At 39.8% G+C, this 24,172-nt stretch overlaps 3 protein-coding genes across 3 annotated transcripts; all 3 read left to right on the top strand.

Annotated features, from left to right (window-relative positions):
* The first annotated feature begins 6,747 nt into the window (after positions 1-6,747).
* On the top strand, positions 6,748-7,197 carry LOC149070720 (uncharacterized). The gene has a single exon (XM_089248800.1). It carries the CDS (start codon positions 6,748-6,750, stop codon positions 7,195-7,197), a length of 450 nt encoding a protein of 149 aa, XP_089104926.1.
* A 6,120-nt stretch (positions 7,198-13,317) lies between these two features.
* Positions 13,318-21,880, top strand: LOC149070719 (uncharacterized). Its single transcript, XM_089248598.1, has 2 exons — positions 13,318-16,642; positions 21,629-21,880. Exon 1 carries the CDS (start codon positions 13,821-13,823, stop codon positions 16,107-16,109), a length of 2,289 nt encoding a protein of 762 aa, XP_089104724.1. The 5' UTR covers positions 13,318-13,820; the 3' UTR covers positions 16,110-16,642; positions 21,629-21,880.
* An 8-nt stretch (positions 21,881-21,888) lies between these two features.
* On the top strand, positions 21,889-23,196 carry LOC149070718 (uncharacterized). Its single transcript, XM_089248799.1, has one exon. The coding sequence runs from the start codon at positions 21,889-21,891 to the stop codon at positions 23,194-23,196; it is 1,308 nt and encodes a 435-aa protein (XP_089104925.1).
* The last annotated feature ends 976 nt before the right edge of the window (positions 23,197-24,172 follow it).

Here is a 24,172-nt window from a genome sequence, read left to right as displayed (position 1 = left end):
TGTAGATATCGTGAACATGCGCCTTTTGCAACTGCTTAGGTCTGGTCTGTTTCAACAAAATGGAAAATGAAAAAACAACGAGATTTTTGTTTGAGAAAGGGGGTCTTCCTTCTGTCACACGGAACCCATGGATGGTCCTAGATACATACCCCTTAAAAGAACAATATTCGGTATATAATAAAATAAAAAGTGCATCGTTTCCTCATCCAAGATCACTGACCCTCCTGAAATCCTTCGGAAGAACCGAAATAAAAAAATGTTCGAACCCACGTGATCATGCGCAGGGCTACCTTTACACAGAGATCTAAAAATCATACCCTCAACTGATGGGGGCTAACACGGCTCCTACCAAGAATGAAAATTTGTTTCGGCACTTCCCCCAAATTTCCCACCACAAGCTGCCAATTCTACCTTGGAAATACTGTATACAGCGGCACCCTGTCTCGGCCGATCTCGTGGCACACCCCTTTCAATTAGGAACCGTGGCTGTACTCGGCACTGTTTGATTTCCAAACAAAAATACTGCTCCAAAATGGAACCATGGCTCCAGAAGAGTGCGCAGGAAGGAATGAAGACTCCATGTGATCAGAAATAGATAACTGATAAAAATTGAAAATATTCAAGAAAATTTAGGTAATTAAAATATCATATTGGTATATAGAGAAAATACCCATATATGATATTTTAATTAAATTCTTTCATCTTAAAATGATAATTTTTAAGGTTAGTACCGCAAGATTTTTCGGAAGATATTCTCTGTATCCTTATTCCCCATGGCCTTCCGCAGCAGAGCCTCAGACTAAACTTTTCACACATGTGCCCTTCTATAGTTAATTTGCAATGTGCAAAACAAAAAATGATAGGAGAATCGTCCCGGGCCCCTGGACTGAAACCCTGTTAGCGAACTGCTCCTGCCCAATATAGAGTCTTTTGCTATACATTAATGTAACGCAGTTTTTTTACATAAACAAATTTAGGTATCAGTGGTTCTAAAAAGTGCACGTTGCGGTTCCTAGTGGGTTCACTGTGACTTTACAACATTGATGCGTGCCTGTTCCGTGCTCTAAATTGATTTCTTTCATCACTTCTAAAAGGCGGAGGAGAAACGATGGCTAGGACCAGGGCCCCACAAGGATGTCCCGGGCCCTGGACCCGGGACGATTGTCGTCATTTTTTGTTTTTCACGCTATAAATTCATTATAAAGGGCCCGTGAATGTCAGGTTACGGCCCCCCCCCCCCGCAAAATATACCATTAGCCTGGCATCTTTTGAGCCCTTGCGATCTCATGGCGTCCACATCCTGGAGGAGCCATGCACGAGGGAGCCGTGGTTGCCAAACACTTGAGAACTACGTCATATTGTATAAGTGGAGCTATTGCTAACCTAGCTGCTTCAAATGAAAGAAGGTCCAAACACTCAGAGAACTTGCCTTGATGAGCAGTCTAAAGCAGCGCCTTTATCTACTCGTGCAGCCCCTTTTAGTATATAATTTCTATGACGTAGCTCCGTAGATTCGTCTCTTTTATTTATCATTTACTGATTTATTTTATTTTCTTCGAGTGACTGAGGAGCCTTTCCCGAAGTGTACATGGAGCCCCGAGGAATCCGCGTAACACCGATTGAGAACCGCTGGTCTTAGGAAATAGATGCCCGCACAATTGTACCACTGTGAAGACTTGTAAGCAAATTATCCCATATCTGCTGGCATAGGCGTACGCTGAATTTTCTCGAGGGCGGGGTTCAGATTTTTTTTACGTTTTTTCCTGCAAAATAACACTATAATCTTGGCTGAACAAAGGGAGGGGGGTTCTAACCCCCCCCCCCCTCCCTTTGAGGCTTTAGCTCCCTTGGCTTACCCTTGGTTTTTACCCTGAGCTCCCTTGGCTTACTCAAAGGGAGGGGGGGGGGGTTAGAACCCCCCCCCCTCCCTTTGAGTAAGCCAATGTCCGCCGGTATCAGTCATAAACAAGGAGACAAATTTTCCTTAAAAAATCTTTGAAGGCATTCATTTATTCGAGTGAAATGTGTGTCTGCATCACCCCATCAATGCAGAATTTCATTTATTGTAAAATACTTTTACCCTGAGATAATGGAAGGACGCCTGCGTGCAGGGCCGCAACTAGATACTTTGTCACGCGGGACAAGCAGGAATTTTGGCACCCCTTGCATGAAGAGGAAGCAGTTAAAGAATGAATTCGGTGCCCCCTCCTGGTTCAGCGCCCAGGGCACCAGATCCGCCTGCTTCCCCCTAGTTGCGCTTCTGCCTGCGTGGGCAGAATCGTAAAAGAAAGTTGGTGTGGGGCTCCAAAAATACCCATCGTAGGTGCCTGAAGCTGTAGGAATAACCACTGGATAAGTAGAGCAACAGGACAGAACAAGAGGTATAGGATGAAGAAAAAATATTTTACATTTTTTGTTAGGTTTTTGTTTATTGCAAAACATTTTGGGTGCTCAAGCAGCAGCAGCAGCAGCACCCCCCCCCCCGGGTTCTGACGCCACACCAAAACATATGCATCTGGATACCCTCCATCCCTTAGGCAAAACAGGGAAAAGCAGATATGTGAGAAAGCGGGGGGGGGGGGAACACTACAATAAAATGTTTGCTGTATCGGCGCCTAAAGACTCTATCAATTGTGATGGCAGCGGGGACTCCAGAGAGGAAAAACAGGCAGTTTTTCCTTTAATTTTTTTTTGTGTTCGATATTTACGGAAAAGAAATCAGAAATCTATATAGGAGGTTTTTATTCCTAAATCAATTCTGTGGGTGCTCTGCCCCGTTCTACAAGAGAGTGTGGAAGCCAACTCACACGTTGCTTCGTTCGTCTGTAGGAGAGAGGTCACATTACGAACCAAAAAGCCACTTGGAGATAACTTGTCATTCAGCGGGACATCAGATTTTCTCGATGAATGTAAATCTCACCGTATCGAAATTATCTATATATATAAAAACGAATGTATGTCTGTCTGTCTGTCCTTTATGCATTACTACACTATTCATCCGATCGCCATGAAACTTTGGGAAGTTGTTGAGTGCACTCCCGGGAAGGTTTCTGGCATAGTATATCTATCCTACGATAGGTGGCGCGCGTGTCGAAGGTTCCTGGCATAGTTGTGTAGTGGGTGCTAGACAACGGTGATTTATGTTTTATTTTTATAATCATTATTTAACAGTTTCAAATCATTTTTTTATTGATTTATATATTATACTAGCTATAATACCCGGCGCTGCCCGGGTTTTCTTCAATGAGGCTTTTTTGGATCATGCGATATCTCCCTCTTTCTTTGAGGGACATGCAAACCGTGTCTAAAGATAACCAATATGGCGACGTCCTGCGCGACTCATGAAAGAAATAAATCTAAATTTAAAGAAACCTAGAAATGAATAGTCCCCCCCCCCTTTTTTTTTATGGGTGTTAGGTATTTCGATTCCCTCCCCCTGAACTTCAAGTTATCTATTTCTGCCTGTTTGAGCTTCCAAAAATGCTTAATTAAAGGTGTGGAATTTTTTCGATGCACTTTACGGGGCCCATAACTAATTTTAAAAACATCCTAAACTATATGAATTTATGCAAATAAATATCAAAAGACAATACGGAGACATTAATTTTCATGCTTGAGAAGATATAAATAAAAAGTTGAAATCAGTGTTATTACATGGATATCCAACTCAAAAGTAGATCCGGCAAATTATTCAAATTTTTAATTTTCTGGGCTTCGTATCTCCAAGCGAATTCAATATTTCAAAAATCGAGAATTCAATTTAATTTTTAAAATTATTGATGTGGCAGGAAACCCCCCCCCCCACTAAATTTCCGTATTTATGCAGTTAAATCGGCAATTTTAATACTGATTTCTATGAGGATCACCCTTTTCCTGACCATCAAAGCGATGCTGATGATGATTATAACGTCTATTCAAAAAGCCTCATTACTGAGAGTATTGAAAATGTGGCAAACCATTATAAAGGCATAAACACGTCTGAAACTCATCGTTAGGGAACCACGGTAACCAAAGTAAACGTTCGGAAAGTGATTGTTGAGGCCCAAAAACCATTGTTGCCGGACAGTTTTTTTGCCCATTTGGGGCATTTGCCCTAGTCTGACGAAATTTTAAAGTAGACTATCGTTCAAGTCGGGTCCCATTTGGTATATATGCAAAATTTGGCGACGATCGATCTAAAATTGTAGATTTGTATAGAGAACATACACACACACACACACACACACACAGAAAATCAATTTTATATATATAGATTTGATTATTATGTATTATATACATATTGATTTATTAAAAAAAAGAAATATTTAAAATATAATAAAAATCATCCAGCTTGGTGATACAACAAGATAATCAGTACGAAAAAAGTAACTTCCGAAGAAATCAAGTTGAGGTGTCAATAAATATTTTGTTTATAAACATAAAAGGAGTAATAATTATGACTATCATGTTCATCTAGCAATAATACCCCGTGCTACCCAAGTTTTCTTCAGTTACTGGGAGGATTGGAAAAATGACAAACCATTACAAAGGAATAAACTGTTATACTGGCTGCATTAAAGAAGAGGCAAACAATCGTAAAGGCATATGCATGTCTGAAACGCATTTTTTGAGAACCACAGTAACCAAAATAAACATTCCGAAAAAGATTATTGGGGGCCCAGGATCCATTCATCATGTTACTATCATTATGTTCGTTATCATTATAACGAACTGTGTGGCATATCCATGAATTTTTCCATTTATTTATTCATCGAATTTATTTATTCGATTTTTTAGCGATTATTTATTTTCAGCGAATTTGCGAGCATAGTCGACAGTTATGCCCCCCCCCCCCAAACGGAAATCGATTGGTCGATCTACATCTGAAGCACGAAAGAAAAAGGCATTACGAGCTTCAGAAACAGACGAACAACGGGAAGCAAGATTAGAAGCTGTTCGAATACAAACTGCTCAAGCCCGTTCTTCTCAAGCGAACGAGCAACGAGAATCAATATTGAAAGCCGATCGAGTACACACTGCTCAATGTCGCACACATCAATGTCGAGTATTGCAATTCAGGGAAATCTATCAAATACATTTGCAAATATGTCAACAAAGGAAGCGATATAGAGTTTCTGGAGAGGGAAATGCATCTACACCAATTGATGAAATCGAACGCATATCAATTGGGACGCTACATTAGAAGCAATGAAGCTGTTTGGCGTCTTTTCTCATTTCCAATTCATGAACGTCATCCAACAGTTGTTCATGCACAGCAGTACATTTTACAACGGAAAATGTACATGCAAAGGCATTTTCGCCACCGCAAACAACGGTAACTGCGTTCTTCTCATTGTGCCCGGATGATTTGTTCGCAAGAGAATGCTACTTTACTCAGAAGTGCCAAAATACTACTCGTGGAATGCATCAGAGAAAAAATTTCAACGTCATAAACAGGGCAAACCAGTTGAAGTACATCCGAATTTATATTCGTCCGACGCGTTAGGCCGTCTGTATACAGTTCATCCAAACAATCAAGAATGTTTTTACTTGCGGTTACTGTTAGTTAACGTACGTGGACCGAAATCCTTCCAAGAACTGAGAACAGTAAATGATGAAGTATGTGTGGCCTATCGAGAAGCTTGCCAAGAATTAAATCTTCTTGAAACGATGCCCATTGGGACATAGCACTCGCTGATGCATCGAACACTGCTCAACCTCAGCAAATAAGCAGCGATAATATTGACAACGTGTTTCCCATCCAATCCGAAAGATCTTTGGGAAAAATACAAAGATTACATGAGTGAAGGCATCCTACGTCGTTTTCGACCAACGAACCGGACGTACAATTCACACCAAACGTGTATAATGAGACGTTGGTTTCGATCGAGGATATATGTTTGTCAATCACTAACAAAGGATTGGTGCAGTTGGGAATGTGTGCACCAAATCGATCTGCAAACGACGCATATGATCGTGATTTGCAACATGAAACACACTTCGATGTCGATGATTTGGATACATTTGTTGAAAAGAATCTTCCGAAATTGGTTCCAGAACAACGCATTGTATATGACACAATCATGCAAGCAATTACGAATCAAAGCGGCGGATTGTACTTCATAGATGCGCCCGGAGGTACAAGCAAAAATTTTCTCGTTTCAATCATTTTGGCAACCATACGAACACGGAATAAAACTGCACTGGCAATTGCATCATCTGGAATTGCGGCAACACTTTTGGATGGTGGTCGAACAGCGCATTCAGCACTGAAATTGCCGTTGAATTTGCAAATCACTGAGACGCCAACATGCAATGTCACCAAAAATTCCAGAGTGGGCAAAGTTCTCCAAACATGTGAACTTATCATATGAGACAAATGCACAATGGCTCACAAAAAAGCATTGGAAGCGCTTTATCGTACACTGCAGGGGAAATAGACAGCCCTTCGGTGGAGCACTCATTTTATTGTCTGGTGATTTTCGACAAACTCTGCAAGTCATGCCACGTTCAACACCCGCTGATGAACTTAATGCATGTCTCAAATCATCAGTTCTATGGCGACATGTAAAGAAATTGACTTTGAAAACCAATATGCGTGTTTAACTACAAAATGGGGCATCCGTCGAACGTTTCGCAAAACAATTGCTGGATATTGGGAATGGGAAGATGGCAATCGACAGATCTACACAATGTATCACATTGCCAACAGACTTTTGTAAGATGAAATCAACCAAAGACGAATTGATTCAATAGGTTTTCCCAAATATGGCGCGGAATTACAAAAATCATCAGTGGCTCAGTGCACGTGCTATATTAGCAGCTACGAACAACGATCTCAATGCCATCAATTTCAGCATTCAAAACGGCATACCAGGCGAAGCGACAACGTACAAGTCCATCGATAATGTGATGAATCAAGACGAAGTTGTCAATTACCCAACGGAATTCTTGAATTCACTCGATTTGCCAGGTATGCCCTCGCACATTTTAACACTGAAAATTGTCGTGCCTATCATTCTTCTCCGAAACATCAACCCTTCACGACTTTGCAACGGTACAAGACTTTCGGTGAAAAAGATGATGAACAATGTCATCGAAGCTACAATTTTGAATGGGAAATTCAAGGGGGAAGATGTATTTTTTTTGTTGCCAAGTATTCCAATGATCCCAACAGGTATGCCATTGGAATTCAAACGTTTACAGTTTCCGGTGTGACTCGCTTTTGCAATGACCATCAACAAACCACAAAGGCAATCGCTGCAAGTGTGTGGGCTAGATTTGGAGAATCCGTGCTTCTTCTCACATCGACAACTGTATGTGGCCAGCTCACGCGTCAGAAAACCTTCTGATTTATTCGTGTACGCACCAGACGGAAAAACAAAAAATATCGTGTATCCACAAGCACTCTAATAAATAAATGGAAATAAAACGATGCTTTGAAGTTTTTTCCATATGAAAATGAATAAGTATCAATAAAAAGGACACAATGTAAATTCAATGTTATCATAACGAATTTCCTTGAATTTACTTTCTTCTAAGATCGCAGCAACGCGCGACGGGTCAGCTAGTAATCAATAAACCGATAATTTTCTTTTTTGAAATCTGATTATTTATTCTTCCTGATTTGTTTGAAATTCTGATTCACCTAAATTCAAATTTACCCAAGAAAAACTAATTTGTAAATAATTCAAACTTCATCCTGAACAGTAACTTGATGGCATTATGCCGTCTTCAAGCGCAATGTTTACACATTGATTGAAAATAACTTATTATATATTTTTTTTACTGTGTTTTAATTTTCATAAATTAAAAATAAATTAAATTCAAACACATATTTATACTGCAAACAATATTTGAACAGTTGTCATTTAACGGGAAAACGGGGGGGGGGGGGTAGTAGGAAATTGATCATGGTCGCAAGGGGGGGCCACAGGAATGAAAAATGGTTGAAAGGGGGCCATTAGCAAAAAAAAGGTTGAGAACCGCTGGTTTAGGGCGTTCACTCGATTAGTGAAAGGAAGTGGGTTTGATTCCCCGCAGGGGCAGTTAAACTTTCTCTCTTTCCAAAATATATCTTCGCATCAGCTAGCTGTCAAAAAAACCTTTGTATAATACAGAATTTATAAGAACTCTCTGTTCATTGTCCATTACTCAAAAAAAAGGCGAATTCGAAGGATTGAGAGAAAACTAATAGGTGTGGAAACAGTCGAACACAGACATACGCACGACAGTTTGGCTTTGTCACAACCAAAGCCGCTTGAAAGTTCAATGCACTTTTAGTGCAGCTTTTGGTTACCAGTCGAACAAAAAAAAAGGGATGAGGTGATTTCCATTGCAATTTTTAATCCATTAAATTTTTAATTTAAAAATTTTTCATAAGGCGATCTTTTTTCGAGGGCCATGTTCGGGCGATGTTTTTGTTCGCGATGTTTTGACGTATTTGGCGATGTTTTTGACCGCGATGTTTTTGTCACAGCAATGTTTTGACGTGCGATGTTTTTGTCACGGCGATGTTTTGACAAGCGATGTTTTGACGGCGATGTTTTGACGAGCGATTTTTTTGTTCGCGATGTTTTGACGTAGACCCGAAAAATGTTGTTTAATATCAACGTTATTTACATATATTATCAATTATTTCTATAATTATTTCCTGAATTATTTTATTTCTTTCTGAGTTTTTATTAAATATTGTTCTTTCCAAGGTTTTGACTTTTCATTAGCTCTAAATTTTAATTCATTATGGAGTTATTTTTCGGAATTCATTTTGGGATTCATTAATTTCGGAATTCATTAATTTTGGGATTCATTAATTTCAGAATTCATTTTGGGATTCATTAATTTCAGAATTCATTTTGGGATTCATTAATTTCAGAATTCATTTTGGGATTCATTAATTTCAGAATTCATTTTGGGATTCATTAATTTCAGAATTCATTTTGGGATTCATTAATTTCGGAATTTAAAAATTTGTCATTAATTCTGAATTTTTAGAGAAAAAAAATCCACTTTTGTTTTTTTAATAGCCTACGAAATATTTTCCATTAAATTTCCGAATTAGGCTTTAATTCCGAATATTCGTTAATTATATATAATCGATCGATAGAGGAATAATTTTTCATTAAATCTGAAATTTAATTATTAATTTCACTAATTCTGGTGTTTCATTGATCTATTTTTCCATTAAATATGAATTTCCAGCAGTTTTGGAATTGTTTATTAATTTTAAATTGTGATCAATCGTTTCAGTTGTTTTAACTTTTCACAAGTTCCAAATTTCATTCATTATGGGATTAATATCGGAAATTAATTTCGGAATATTAATTCATTCCAATTTCTGTTAATTCTATAATATAATAATCTTCAATTAAGTTTATTGTGTGATTCATTCTAAATTTTGAATTTTCTTAAATTTTATATTTTCATTAATTTTCGTAAGCCCTGAATTTTCATTGAAATTTTTATCCCTCCTAAATTTATCTCAATTTTTATCCATTTTCAATTTTGATTAATTAATGTAAAGTTTTCATTAATTTATGTACCTTTCGTTTTTTTAAGGAATAATTCATCAGAAACATCTGAATTTTCAATAGTTTTTTAATTATTCTCTAATTTTGAATTGTCATCAATCCTAATTTTTTATTTCTTTGTGTTCACGTTTTTATATACGGTATTTTAATGCATATATTTTCAGCGCATACTCGTATTTTCTTTTTAATTAATGTTATGTCTTCATTAATGTCAACTTTAATGACCAATAATCAGGATCCGGGAGCCTCCCAAATGACAAGGTTCCAGTCCCCGAAATAGTTTCCTTTCAAAAACGCTCCTGCACTGGGACGCGTTCCAATATGCGCATCCTCTCGCTACGCACGGGACGTGTTGACGTCATCGCATTCGGGTCCCGCCCACTCGCGAACGCGACTCAATTTGCGCTTAGCCTTAACGAGATATACCTACAGCGCACGGCCAGTGCAGGGAAATTTCCCTTCATCCGGTCGTGGGAGGAATTTCTTTTCTTTCGGTTTCACTTTCAGCCACAACATGCGCATGCGAACAACATTTGCATCTATCTTATCTCAGACATTGCCATTTGAAATTGTAGTTACTCCCGACAGCGCAATACATGAAAGATGTTGCTTTAAGATTGGCGCTTAGCATTGGCGTTGAGACTGTTGGTTGTTGCCAACCGGAGATTTTAATACTTGAAATAGCCTCGTGCAGTCGCCTTTAATCTCAGAGATTCCGATGAGCAAGTACATCCGTTAATACGCATAGAAATATCTACAGATGCTCGCACATTCGTGCATGAATCCGATTTGAAAATCATGCCCAAGGAAACAAGTAAGAAATATCTTTGATATATTTTCCATCTCTATTAACGTATAGAAATCGACCGGCATTTATAAATGTATAACCATGCGCACCATCCCCCGCTATCAAACAATGGTGCAATGATACCAATTAGGGAAGCAATAATAATCCGCTGTTCGTCGCCGCAGGTCCGCGAAGAATTTTGCCCACTTTTCATAAAACCGCTAAATAATTTGAGGTTTAACAATTATTAATTATTTTTTCCCTCGTTCACAAGTGATTACTCGCAGTTTTTTACCGGCCCGTAAATTTTTCCCAATTATTCTTTCTTTCCTGGTTAAGAAACATATTTCTCTTATTTATTTTTCGCCGATCCGCAAATCTTCTCCTATTTTTTCCTGGTCCGCAAATGTTTTTCTTATTTATTGTATTCAAATTTTCATCGGTCCGCAAATCATTTCTACCGTGTTCATTTACTTTTTTTCCCTCCTATCTGCAAATTATTTCTCCAATTTTCGCCCGTCTGCGAATTATTTCTGATTATTTTTTTTTTTCTGGTCAGCAAGTGTTTCTCCTATTTACTATTTTTTGCCTGTCTACAAATTATCTGTCCTAGTTATGGTGGGAGAGGCAAAGGCTTAATTGGCGTGGTTTTTACTTTTCGATTTTTCTATTTCTTTCTGTAATAGGCCTACTTACAGCAAATGTGGCCGATGCTGCAGAGATAGCGGTAGTCCTTGGCTTTCTTTTTCTTTCGAACCGAGCGCAACTCAATCACCATCTATGGGTGATTCACTACCTAGTGAGTTGTGTCGGAAGTGTAACTGTGTGTGTACATAACAGTCTGAATGAGTGTTGTGTTTGAATTTCCTGTGCCGCCATCTATATTTCAGAAGTGAGTGATGTGTTGTGATTGCATTTGTGCTGTTTGTAGGTCTGTTGCGAGACTTTTCAAAGGGAAGATCGGCTCGCGCCTTGAAGTTGGGAACCACAGAAAACCAACTTCAGCCGACCACCTGTCGTGACTGTGGTGACGGTACCTCGCAACGCGAGTCCGTCACTATGACCACTCGACCATCACACGTCACTATGACCACTCGACCATCACACGTCACTATGACCACTCGACCATCACAGCGGCAGGTACTCCTTGGCTACAGGTTAATGATGGAAATTGTGAGATACGCGCTATCGGGGAGAGGCATGATGGGATTGAAAAGCGTGAGAGAGACAGGCCCATGGCGCAGGAATTAGAATAGAAGCCTCGTGGTTTCTTCCTGTCAAGAAATTGAACATTGAAGGACCGGAACCCCTGCGCTTCCCACCTCAGAGATATCGAAGGATGGGTGTGTCCGGAAGTTTATTAATGTATGTGAAAATAACCAACACGATATTTCATATATACATAAATGAGCCAATCAGCAGATAGCGGAAATCCTTAAAACTCGATGTGGGAAAGAAACTCAGTTGTTTGCACCTCGTTGAGTGTTTCTTTCCTTCCTCTCGGTTATGTGTGGTGTAGAACACAACAATACAATTGTTTACGTCGTTAGTCGTTATTCTGCACTCTCGTACCTCGTGGTTGCCACACTTGTGTGTTGGGTCTTGTGAGCTTAAATCGAGCACTTGTTCCTACAGCTCACGTCTTGTTGTAGAGTAGATGCAAGTCTATACCTCCTGTCTCTACAGTAGGGGGCGTAAAAGACTCGCTGTAAGCCGCGGAAATACGTAGCGTTTCGATGTTTATTGTTTTATAATTAATTAAATCCGCTGTTATTATTTGAAAGTGGTAGTGTCTGCTTGAAATCAATAGCTCGCAAAAGCCTAACCCGACAAAAATATCACTTAAAATTGCTCATTTCGTCAAATCTTTGTTAAAATGTACGTCAACTTATACCCTAGGTGTGGGCGTTAAGCACACTCCCTGCTGGAAGTTGATATAGCATGATTTTAGGATCTAAGGAATGAACGTAGAAACTAAACTTAGTAACCACAAAACTTTTATTTCAATACAAAAATGTTACGATTGCATCTTACACACACTCTCTCACCCTCTCGTCTTCTCATAGAGAAACCACAAACCACACATCATACATACATACATGGGATGCAACACGTGTGCTCTCCTTTCCCTCACCAGGTATTTCTAAGACGCACTTGAGCACCGAATAAGTATGTATTACATAACATCATCACAACTCTGCAGACAGACATTGTGCCTCTGGGCCAATGAAACCCTCACAGAAATCAGGCGATTGCCTTTGACCAATAGCAGTGGTCTTCACCAACTTGGTTTGGGAACACACGAGGCTTTAGCCAGAGAGACAGAGAGGTATTGCTGAAGGTTGGACGACCAACATGTCGCGCTTGAAGAGTCGTGAAGTTACTCTTTCTCCCCCCTCCTAACCCCGGGTCGAGATCCCTCAATGTAGGGGACGCAAGAAACCTTGCCCCGAGATGACGGTGAGTGATTCAAATTATATATATAATTATTGTGTGTTTAATTTGGTGAAGTGAGAGTGTCCATGTTGAATATAAATTGTATCGAGTTTAGTGTAATTCACAGTGTCGAAGTAATTTCAATGAATGAATAAAATTAAGTTGTAATTCGCTAAATTGAAAAGGTAATGATTATTTTTCAATCGTAATAAAGTCATCAACATATAGTGGTGCCGTCGACCGGCGAATCTGTGGTATATTTTGCTAGTGTGCACTCTTAAATATTGTCAGGATTAACTTGGCGTAACTATACTGAACTGTCGTAATTATTATTTTTCAATCGTTGTAACGTATTTGTGCTAGCGTATTTTTATATAGTTGACATAATTTAGAAAAAAAAACCTAATATGATTGTGTTTCTACTGTTTGTTAAAATATTTCCTTTTATTGTGTGTGTGATTTGAGTCATATTTTGAACGTATAATTTGTGTTTCTCTCATGTTGAATTCCGTTTATTGTCGACGCTGTGATTTCAGTATCGTGATTGAGTTCAATTGTCAAGACCTAAACCTAAAAGAGCGCCATTTCTATTTCCTTTTCGGATGAGTCTGTGTGTGAGGGAAAACTCGTTTTTTTTCCCCCGATTTTTTTTTTCTTCCTCGTTGTCTCCTCCCTCGTAACTCGTGTCATGTCTCCGGTGGAAAATTTTATTCGTGTTTCGTTTTGGTTGTGTTGTTTCGTGATTACCGTTTAGCCGATTAGTTTCCCAGTCAGATTTTTTTTTTATATACACATAGGGATAATTTCACACAGACTTGCACAATTCACAAACATTGAGGTACATTTTGGATTTAAGAGGACTATATTTTATTCTTGTAGTGGTCTCAACTACTAAATATTTGATGTGTGATCCTCCTCTTTCTCGTCCCCTCTATCGTTCTTAAAACGGTAAAGGCTGCCGCCTGTACACTTCTCCAGGCGAGATACCTTACACAATTTTTCTTTTTTTTATATTTTTTTTACACATATTTGCCCCTTACGTGTTTATTGAGAGTCCGCTAAAATTTTTTTTCTTTTCACACTACATCATGGCTCACGAGGAAGCCCAAGCTCAGAATGTCCAGCAGTTTAACATGTTTCCGATCATAGTAGGCACTTACAATTCCATACCCGTATTTGATGGAACAAATTCAGGATTGACAGTGACTGATTTTTTTTCAAGAATTGATCGTGCATCAGCCTTGGCGAATTGGGATGCTCGTACTAAGAAAGAAATTGCATTACAGAAATGTTCTGGAGCTGTACTTGCTCACATTCAGTCAAGCTCTCACTTGATAGACCCTATGACATATGAACAATTTCGTGCTCATATAATAGACAGATTTTCTTCACCTGACAGACCTGAGATAGTGTTGTCTCAATTGACAACAACAACACAATCAGATTCTGAGAAAGTCAGAGATTTTGCTGATCGTCTTGAGTCACTAGCTCGACGTGCTATTCAGGTCACACCGAATGAACCTGTGGCCATAACAAATTATCGTGACACACTTCTTTTGGCCAGATTTAAGGCTGGTATACTATCTCACATGGAACCACTTATCGCTGCTCACAATCCAGCAACCTTTCGAGAGGCAGTTGACTTAGCCTACCGTATCGAGCAGGCTAGTTCCAAACCTGCATGGGTTTCTTCTTCGTCTAAGGAAACCATTATGCCATCACAGGCACCTTCACTTTCAGATTCACTTGTTCCCACACTTCTGAACAGAATTTCTTCTCTCGAGGAACAATTGCAAAAACTACAGGTAACACAAAAATCTCCTGAACCACAAATGAGGCACGCTCGTTCTCCTCAGACCTCACGTCGCCTTGTCTGTTTTAATTGTGGAATTCCTGGTCACTCATACAAGGTATGTCGTAAACAAAATCATTCATATTCTTTTCGTTCTCAGAGTAATTTTCCACGATCATCTCAAAATTCTTTCAACTCTCGAAATAACAATTCTAATTGGCGTCGAAATTTCTCGTTTCGTTCTTTTTCTCCTGGAAATACCAGAGAGTCTGAGTCAAATTCTCAGTCTAGTCGTCAGCAAGAAAATTCTCAGTCTGGTCGTCAACGAGAAAACTCGCCGTCTACTCGTCCAAAGCGTGTCAGCTTCAACATGGTCGCTGCTGAGAGTCCTTCCTCAACTCCTGAACTTCCGATTGTCAATGTTCAAATCCATGAACTGACCCTGCCATGTCTCGTAGACACAGGTGCTGCTATGTCACTAGTTACAGACGAGTGGTGTCAAAAGTCCAAACTGACTCGTAAATATCAAGCTGTCACTCCAGCAGTGCGAATGACTGGTGTCACCGGTGAACCAATCGTGATTCGACGCAAAATCTCTCTTCGTTTCGACATGAAAGATTGTCATTTCTCCCACACATTTTTTGTCATTCCACACAGTGCTTGTCCGTACTATGAGGCTATCCTTGGTGTGGACTTCCTGAGTGCACAAGCTGCTGCATTCAAATTCAGTAAAGATGGACTGTCATTGACCATTCCTCATCCAGTGTCATCTGTCAAAACCTCTGTCGCTTGCACCAAGAGAGACATTGTTAGTCCTCGCCACACAGAACTTTTCATTCCTGTCTCAGTGGCGGAACCTCTGCATTCTTCTATGGTCTTCAATGGTACCTGCTACTTGAACCAAGTTTCGCATGTGGCTCATCTTCTACCTGTTCCTGAAGAACACAACGCATCTGCCAGTGTGGCGTTACCAGAGAAATTTCCTGTTTCGAATGCAACTTCAGTACATCTCGTACCGAATCACTCGCTTAAAGACCTGCAACAAGCTCAAGGTGAAGATGAGTTTTGTCAACACATCAAGGACTGTATTACAAACAACAAACACTTGCCAAGACGTTACCAGAACATTACATTCTTTCACCACAATGACGTCTTGTGTGTTTCATCTAAAGCGAAACTGAGTAAAGTGAAAACTGTTCTTCCCAAGTCATTTGTTCCAGATGCTTTATCATTGTCGCATGGTGTTTCATCACCTGCACATGCTAGACATTCACGAACACTCCTTCGTCTTCGACAGAAGTATTGGTTTCCTGGCATCGTAAAGCTGACGAAAACATTTGTTTCTTCATGTGTGTCTTGCTTGGGAAAACATAGACCACAAAACTGTATCGTGTCTCATGTGTCTACCACTGACTGTAAAAATTCATCGACAAATGATTCCCGTCTTCCAGATGATGATGATAAGTGGACTGATATGACTCAGGTATTTCCAATTTCTTCCTCTTTTTCGTCTCCTCAAGTATCTCGTACCTCTACTAATTGTAATTTGAGGTCATTTTTGCATAAAATTGGATGTCCCACATAATTTTTTTTCCATTCACTTAGGAAAGCTCACTTACATCTTATTATTCTTATTGTGTTAAATTTGCATAACCACTGTGTCACTCGTTACTTATGTGTCCACTAACAAGAACTGTTCCTTGTGTACCAACAAGAACTGACCCAGTCTAGTGACTGTATCTACTCCAAGTTCTTCGCTTGTATGTCGTGCATCGAGTCGACTTGTGATGTCAATATATATTCTTTTTATGTGTGTGATCTTTTTCGAATTTTATTTTTCAATTTGTGAAATGCTTAAAGCCTTTTTGATATATTGTTAAGTTGTTACAGGCACTCTCACTCACCTTTTGGGTCACTCACTCGTCATCTACACCTACCCTTTGTTTATATATACTAATTAAGTATTGTGTGTTTGTCTCGGATATTGCTGTATATGTGTGCACGTTCTTAATTTTTTTTTTCTTCCTAGTTTTTCTTTCCAGTGAATCCTCGTTCTTTGTCAGCATTGAAGTTATATCACTGATGATATGTGTTTGTGCATACTGCTCCTGGTTGAAGGTGAAATTTTTTTTCGGTTTTCATGTGGAAAGTAGTTTTATTGTTGATGTCATATTGTGAAGCTTATTTCTTTTAGGCTGGAAGTTTAGATTCTTGGCGCCAGATGCTGAAGTTTGTTATCGTGGTATTGATTTTTTTTTGTTGAAGTTGTTGATATATAGTTGTGATGTTGAATTGTGATTCATTCTTTGTAAAAAAAAAAAAAAAAAAGAAGAGAATGTCAAATTGTTTTTTCCTTTGGAGCAGAGGATATGTACATAGATGGACATTTCTAATTGATTATATCTTCATTGACAACTACGAAGGACAAGTTTGTCTTAAATTTTTCTTTATATATTTTATTTGGTATAACACTGTTGATTATGTATTGCACAACTTATGATACTATTGCCATATATTTTGTTTTTCTTCCTGACATGTATTCAAATGCTCAGTTGTAACATGCATACATATACACGCACATACACCATATGTTTTTTTTTTTGTTGTTGAACTCTGTTGTTGTGCACATTATGTTTACAGTGTTACATTACGGTTGTCATGTATGCGATTCACTCTCACCTTTTCTCTCGTGCCATATGTAATGGTCTCTCACCCGTCTCATATTGAAAAATTTTACTTAGTAAAATTTTCCCCCCCTTCCCGTAGGTAATATGTTACGATTGCATCTTACACACACTCTCTCACCCTCTCGTCTTCTCATAGAGAAACCACAAACCACACATCATACATACATACATGGGATGCAACACGTGTGCTCTCCTTTCCCTCACCAGGTATTTCTAAGACGCACTTGAGCACCGAATAAGTATGTATTACATAACATCATCACAACTCTGCAGACAGACATTGTGCCTCTGGGCCAATGAAACCCCTCACAGAAATCAGGCGATTGCCTTTGACCAATAGCAGTGGTCTTCACCAACTTGGTTTGGGAACACACGAGGCTTTAGCCAGAGAGAGAGAGAGGTATTGCTGAAGGTTGGACGACCAACATGTCGCGCTTGAAGAGTCGTGAAGTTACTCTTTCTCCCCCCTCCTAACCCCGGGTCGAGATCCCTCAATGTAGGGGACGCAAGAAACCTTGCCCCGAGATGACGGTGAGTGATTCAAATTATATATATAATTATTGTGTGTTTAATTTGGTGAAGTGAGAGTGTCCATGTTGAATATAAATTGTATCGAGTTTAGTGTAATTCACAGTGTCGAAGTAATTTCAATGAATGAATAAAATTAAGTTGTAATTCGCTAAATTGAAAAGGTAATGATTATTTTTCAATCGTAGTAAAGCCATCAACAAAAATGCATGGGAAAAAAATCACGTGAATGTTATGCTCTCAATAATTTACAGAAATATCCAAATACAAAGGCCACAACAGACAAAACGCCTAACGAGGTGGCTGAAGAAAAGATGCCCGTAAATAATTATGTGTACGCGGAATATATATATATCTAAACCTGCAGCCAATAGGAGCAATAAAAAACAAATAATTATGATAAAATGTAATTATACTGCCCATAAAAAGTTATGGCTGCCTCATTTAAGTATGGAGAGCTTCTCGATCTATTCCAATATGTACATCGTATTTCTTTTTAAACGTGTCAGTTGTGTTGGAATAAAATTGTGGCGTCCTCTCTTGAGGGCACCCGAAGCCCCCACCACCACCAACTTCGGCTTTCTTTGAGCACCACCGGCAACAGGGATAGAGTGGTTTTGGGTGTCCTCTTATTCTCGGCTCTCGTCAAGCTCCCCACCCCCGACAGACCAGTCACGACCCAGGCTCTGTCCCTCCAGGGGGATGTATCCTCTATCCCTTAAGAGGATATAAGCCTTTTACCCTTGCGGGTTGGGTCGCGCTGGGGAAACCTCCCCCCCCCCGGCGAAGACAACGAATGCCAAAAAAGAGAACTTGCAAAAAAAGGGGGGGCGGAATGAGAACTAGAAATAGGTAAAAAATTGTCGGGCAACAATGGTTTATAAGCCTCAACAATGACTTTCGGTTTGTAACTTCTGCGATGCTCCCAGCACATGTAGAGAACCCGGCCAGCACGGGATACTACAGCTTGTACCAGAGGCGTCAACATTCAAAAGAAAAAACATTGGGGGCCTGAAAGTTGCTGGCTGACTCATATATACGGGACGGGACTCCAGCAAGTATGCAGGAGAGGGAAGGTGCATTGCATTCGTTTTACAGAAATCCCTGGCAGCTCGGCCTCCTTATAAAATTTACTGGCGAGGGGGGGGGGGCTCAAATAGTCTCAGCCTCTAGATTCCTGTGCCTATAGCTAGTACCATTATAAAATCACTGAATTTTACAATGGTTGGAGAGGGCAGCAACATCAAAAATCATAGTTATGAGCCCTTTCTCATGCAATCTCACGGATTCCCCTCCTCCCCAAAGGTTTTTCTAAATAATTCCCGGGTTCAACCCCTACCAACGGTCGGTTTTCGAAATTTTCTGTGCATAGTCGCGCTTTCCGAGACCGTCCATCCCTTTGGGAAACAGCGCAAACCATCCCAAGATGGTCTCTCTGGGCGGTCAGCGGTCATGTCTGCCTGTCAGTCTGTGTATAGTCGCGGGGTATTTTTAACCGCTACTTCGAAACGACGCAACAATAGCGTACTAATTTTATAGAACACGTGATACGCTATTCGCGTTGCCCACGGCTAGAGGATTAATGGAAATTTAGAATGTGATTGTGAAAATAAAATAAAACTAATGGAGAAGGGAATGATTCCCGTTCCTACCACTCAATCGCACGTGCATCTCGTTCTCATACTTTTACATAATTTCGAACGAATCTGTGCATGCCACAATGTGCGTCCTGAGTGTATGTGTGGTCCCTAACGTATTTATGTTGTTAGGGTCGTGTTGTTTCGATGACGATTCACCTAAATAGATTGCAAGCACGTGAGTAACCTAATAGTTTGCAAAAAAAAAAAAATTGTCAAAAGCAAGTAATGTTGTGAACTGGCAAGCAATGCCAGTTCTAGCCGAAAAGCTTGTCAAAGTCAAGTAAAGTTGTTACTATAAATTGGCTGGAGTTAAAATGTATAGTATGATTGCCAATAGCGGAAAATGATGGTAACCTCAAGTCAAAATGCGATTCATCATAATATGTAGTATTCATTCATAATATGTAGTCTTTTTGACTACATATTATGAGAGAGATGAATAAATTTACATGACAATAATTAATTACGATAATTAGTCATAGATAGTGGTTTTGAGATTATTTTAATGAATTACAAGTTTTATTACGATAATTATGACTAATTATCGTAATACAACTTGTAATTCATTAAAATAATCTCATTTCACACATGATTATAAAAATTAAACTTTGCCTCTTTGAAAACAAGGATGAAAACGGGACAGTTTATAAAAAAAAAGTTGGGACGAACAAAATTACGAGAATGTCTCATAAAATACAGGTCATCATACGCCATAAGCGCAGATGGAAGTCAGGGGGGGGGGAGCGATGATAAGATGTCAGTTCATATAATACACTTATCAGGGCCGTCATTTCAACATTTTCCGGGGGGGGGGGGGCAAAGCACATGTATGTATATATATATACCATTTTTAGTGTATTTTCAAAAGCCGGGGGGGGCCCCCCCCCCTATATGACGGGCCTGACACTTATCCATTAGATCAGTCGACCCCAGTTGTGACGCCCCCACGCTGCTTATCTACCCTTTATATACAAGTTTCTGGCCCGTAAGCGGCAGAAATACTGCATATCTAGCTCGCGGACTAAAAGCTTGTGCCTGGTGTCTCACTTCAACTTCCCACGTAGCGATATTTTTAACTTTATTCTTAAAGGTCTCTCCTACGCGTTCTCCTGAAGTCATTTTTCCGCTTTTCCGAGGCGTAGTTCGTCCTGGGCCGGAGCATGTTGTAAGGTTTTGGAGACCATACCTGCAGAGGGACATGGTTCAAAGGGTGCAGAGAAGAGCTATACGCGTGTCCATATCGGCACACGGGGTTTCAGTTACGAAGAGAGACACTTCATTTTTGAATATGTTTACAATGGAGTAACGCAGGTGTCCAGGAGATATGATCGAAGTGTTAAAAATTTTTTAACGGGATGGATAGGATGAATACACCGTCAATCGAGTGCTTTTACGAGGAGACACCAGTATCGATTGGGGGTGCGTGAGTGCGCTAATAAATAACTTACTCCCCCGGGGGTAGTAGATTCTAACACAATTGACACACCTTTATTGATGAATTGCGATAAACATGTTTGGGTAAATCGAGAAGCTAGCAATACTTGGGATAAGATAACCATAAATGCATTATGGGTATTGTATAATATTTTACCTCATGTGTGTATATTGTTTTTAGTTTTTGCGATTGCCTTTTTAATTGGGTTGCTGTGATTTTGGAAATATGTGACATCCATGTTTGTTATGGGTAACTTTTTCTCATCTACCTCATTGGGCATTTTGCGTGTTGTTTGGTTGTATTTGTATAGATTTCACTGCGCAATTTTACATAATTTCTCGATGTGAGATTATACGCAGGCAAATGAACTTATTACTTTGCTGCATGTGGTAAAAAAATAAATGTAGGTTTAGACCATGTACAGTATTTTCCTAAGTATAAATGTACATAATGCATTATGCATTTAGTTTCTCAGTCAGCCAGATACATTTTTGTTACAACATTATAACGATATTTGATTTTTAAATTCCATTAAACAATTTTAAGGAGAAGCTAAACTTGATAATTTTTTTAAAACGTTCAATATAACGACCTCCAAATATAACGTCCATTTTCCAAGGAAGGAATGTCGTTATAACGAGCGTTGACTGAATGTTTTAAATGTAAATGCAAACTCCTTTTTATGACAATGTTGTTTATTTCTGGAAGAAAATGCTTGAAAATACCTGTTGAATACTTTGTGCATCTCAGCTTACTGAAAACCAATATAGGAAGCTCTTTTTACTAAATCTGTTGCTTTTTAAATCTTATGTAGATAAGAAGCGCAATGTTACGAAGCCCGCAGAGGATGATGTCCATGCCCAAGAGCCAAAACTTCCAGAAAATGAAGGGGTCACCGGATCCTATAGCGAAGAGCGGTGACAATCGGACATTGGAGGAGCTGCTGCGACCGAAAGACAAACACCAGAACCCCAACAGACTGCAGAAGAATCACAAGAGACGGGACCTTCGTCTTCTGAAACAATCTCGGAATCATCTACGGCCACTCCCGGACAAGAGCCAAAGATTTCAGGGATGAATATACAGTTAGTCAGAGTGCAACATAGAGCCGACCTTTCGGAACCAAATCTGAACTTCCGGATAGAATCGGGATGCAACCGCAACGTCCACCTCACCGAGAGAGGTACAGCAGTCGGGGTCATGGCGTTCCATCAATCCGGCAGTCTTATCGAGTACGTCAAGAAAATTCTTGGTCGGGACATTACCAGTGTGCTACAGCTAAATCCCGAGGAGGTAAATGCCCTTAGGAAGAGATTAATAAAACTCAGAGTGCAAGCCACGCACCAGAAATTCCGGCGAAACTACACCATAATGGACGTTTTGAAAGATTCGGCAAGTGAGCTGCAAATCGAGGGGTCGAAAGACAGGGTAGCCACATACCTCCAAAACACATACTTCACGCTGAAATATCCAAACCTACCGTGCTTGGAAATGCAAACAACGGAAAAATTCTACCTACCCATGGAAGTATGCGACGTGCTGCCGAATCAAACGATTCTGAATAGCCAGGGAGGTCCGGAAAACTCCCAGATAATACGGAAAACAGCCATGCCACCGAGAGATCGGTTCAACCCCATCAGAAAACACGTCAGAGGTTTGATAGAAATCAGCGGCGACACCATGTATAAGTTCAATCCGAACATGGAGAAGCAATTCGCGAATGTTCAGGGACAGGTCCTTACAGCATCCGCCGTAAAGTACGGGGTCGAAAGATCGTCTTGGAAACTCTACGAAGAAGGGACGTGGAAAATTCGCAGTAATAACCTCCTGAGATTCCCCACTGCCAGTATGTCGTACTTTTGGGCGATCGTCGATTTCGCTTATTTCGACGAAAAGACGTTGGAAACCTTCGCTAGTAAACTACGGGACATCGGGAATGAAAACGGAACGGTTCTGGAACAGCCGAAGTTCAACGAGTTCTACAGCCGCACTGTCTTGGCTGTCAATGCACTGAGAAAAGCCGAGGGAGCGAAGCTAGACTTCGCGCTCGTCGTTTTGCCTCGAAATAAAAACAATCAAGACCGATGTTACGAGACATTGAAGTACGTGGTTGAAAGAGAATTACGGGTTCCCATTCAATCCGTGCCGAACGATACGATGGGAATATTCAGTCGGCGAGGACCGAGAAGGGAACAAGAAATGGATCAAGCAGCTTTAAACATTCTATTGGAATTGGGAGTTGTGCCAAACTCGCTGGTGAAACTACGAACTGGTTCAAAAACCGAAACTGCAGGCAAAACAGCCGATTATAATCTTTGGAGCGGATGCCATCCAGTGGCCTCGTTGTCGCGATTATCCATTTATCGCAACAAGAAGTTGTAAGAAGTTCTGACCAACATCCGTTCTAGTACGCGGTTAACTGCAAGTTTCAGACGTATGAAAAGAAGAATACGCTGTCGCAGGAAGAGATAACCGATTTGAAAGACATTATGTCAAGGGAGTTCAAGACAACGGGAAGTCGATGAAGGTAGTGTTTTTTTTCAGAGATGGTGCGAGCACCCAAAAAGCACGAAGATATAAATCAATTATAACTGATGAAATGATTTTGTGATAATATCAACATAATTTATACTATTAAAACCAAGATTTCATTCAAACATTTTTAAATTTCCATTCAAACAAAAAATTGTGTGCACACTCGACTTTAAATTTTCTACAAATTTTTATTAGAAGGTAATATTTTTATTTGAAAGCACACAATATGTGTGTCTGATATATATCTTTGTCATCTTCAGGATATATAGATTTATGTCTTCTATGATAGATCTATGGATTTCAAACTATATTAAAATCATTTGTTGTCCCAAATTGTTGTCCTTCAGAGCAAAGATTATTCACATGGAACCAAATACATATTCGACTGAAAAAGTAAAGACCTGATCAATTAATATCATAAATAATTTGCACCATATAGGACGAGATCATTCTATATCGTGTGTAGTTATGATACCTGATATTCCTCTGACATTTCGATGTATAACAATATGGTCCAGATATTGTACTATGTCGTTGTGCTGCTGGGGCAAGGGCCAGTTCAGTAGAGTAGGGAACTGCGACGTACAAGCTTGTGAGGAACTCGAAGACCTCGTGCTCTGATTGACAATCGTCGTCATCCAGAAAAATCATCAGACTCGATTCTTTCCCTCAATATTACAAAGACGGCATCGGTCGGATGGGAAACATTCCAGTGGGGACCACGGAGCCCAAGTGGCGCAATCGTAAGATGCTCGTCTTCGACTATGAAGGTTATCGTCAAGGTCCACGGGTTCGAATCTGGGCATAGAACGTCAGAAACAAG

Source organism: Pholcus phalangioides, unplaced genomic scaffold (genome assembly GCF_987345545.1).
Source record: "Pholcus phalangioides strain wild (caught in Gottingen) unplaced genomic scaffold, Ppha-v1.0 ptg000020l_1, whole genome shotgun sequence".
Lineage (NCBI taxonomy): Eukaryota > Metazoa > Arthropoda > Arachnida > Araneae > Pholcidae > Pholcus > Pholcus phalangioides.
The sequence above is the reverse complement of the archived record's forward strand: the minus strand, read 5'-3'. Positions and strand labels throughout refer to the sequence as shown.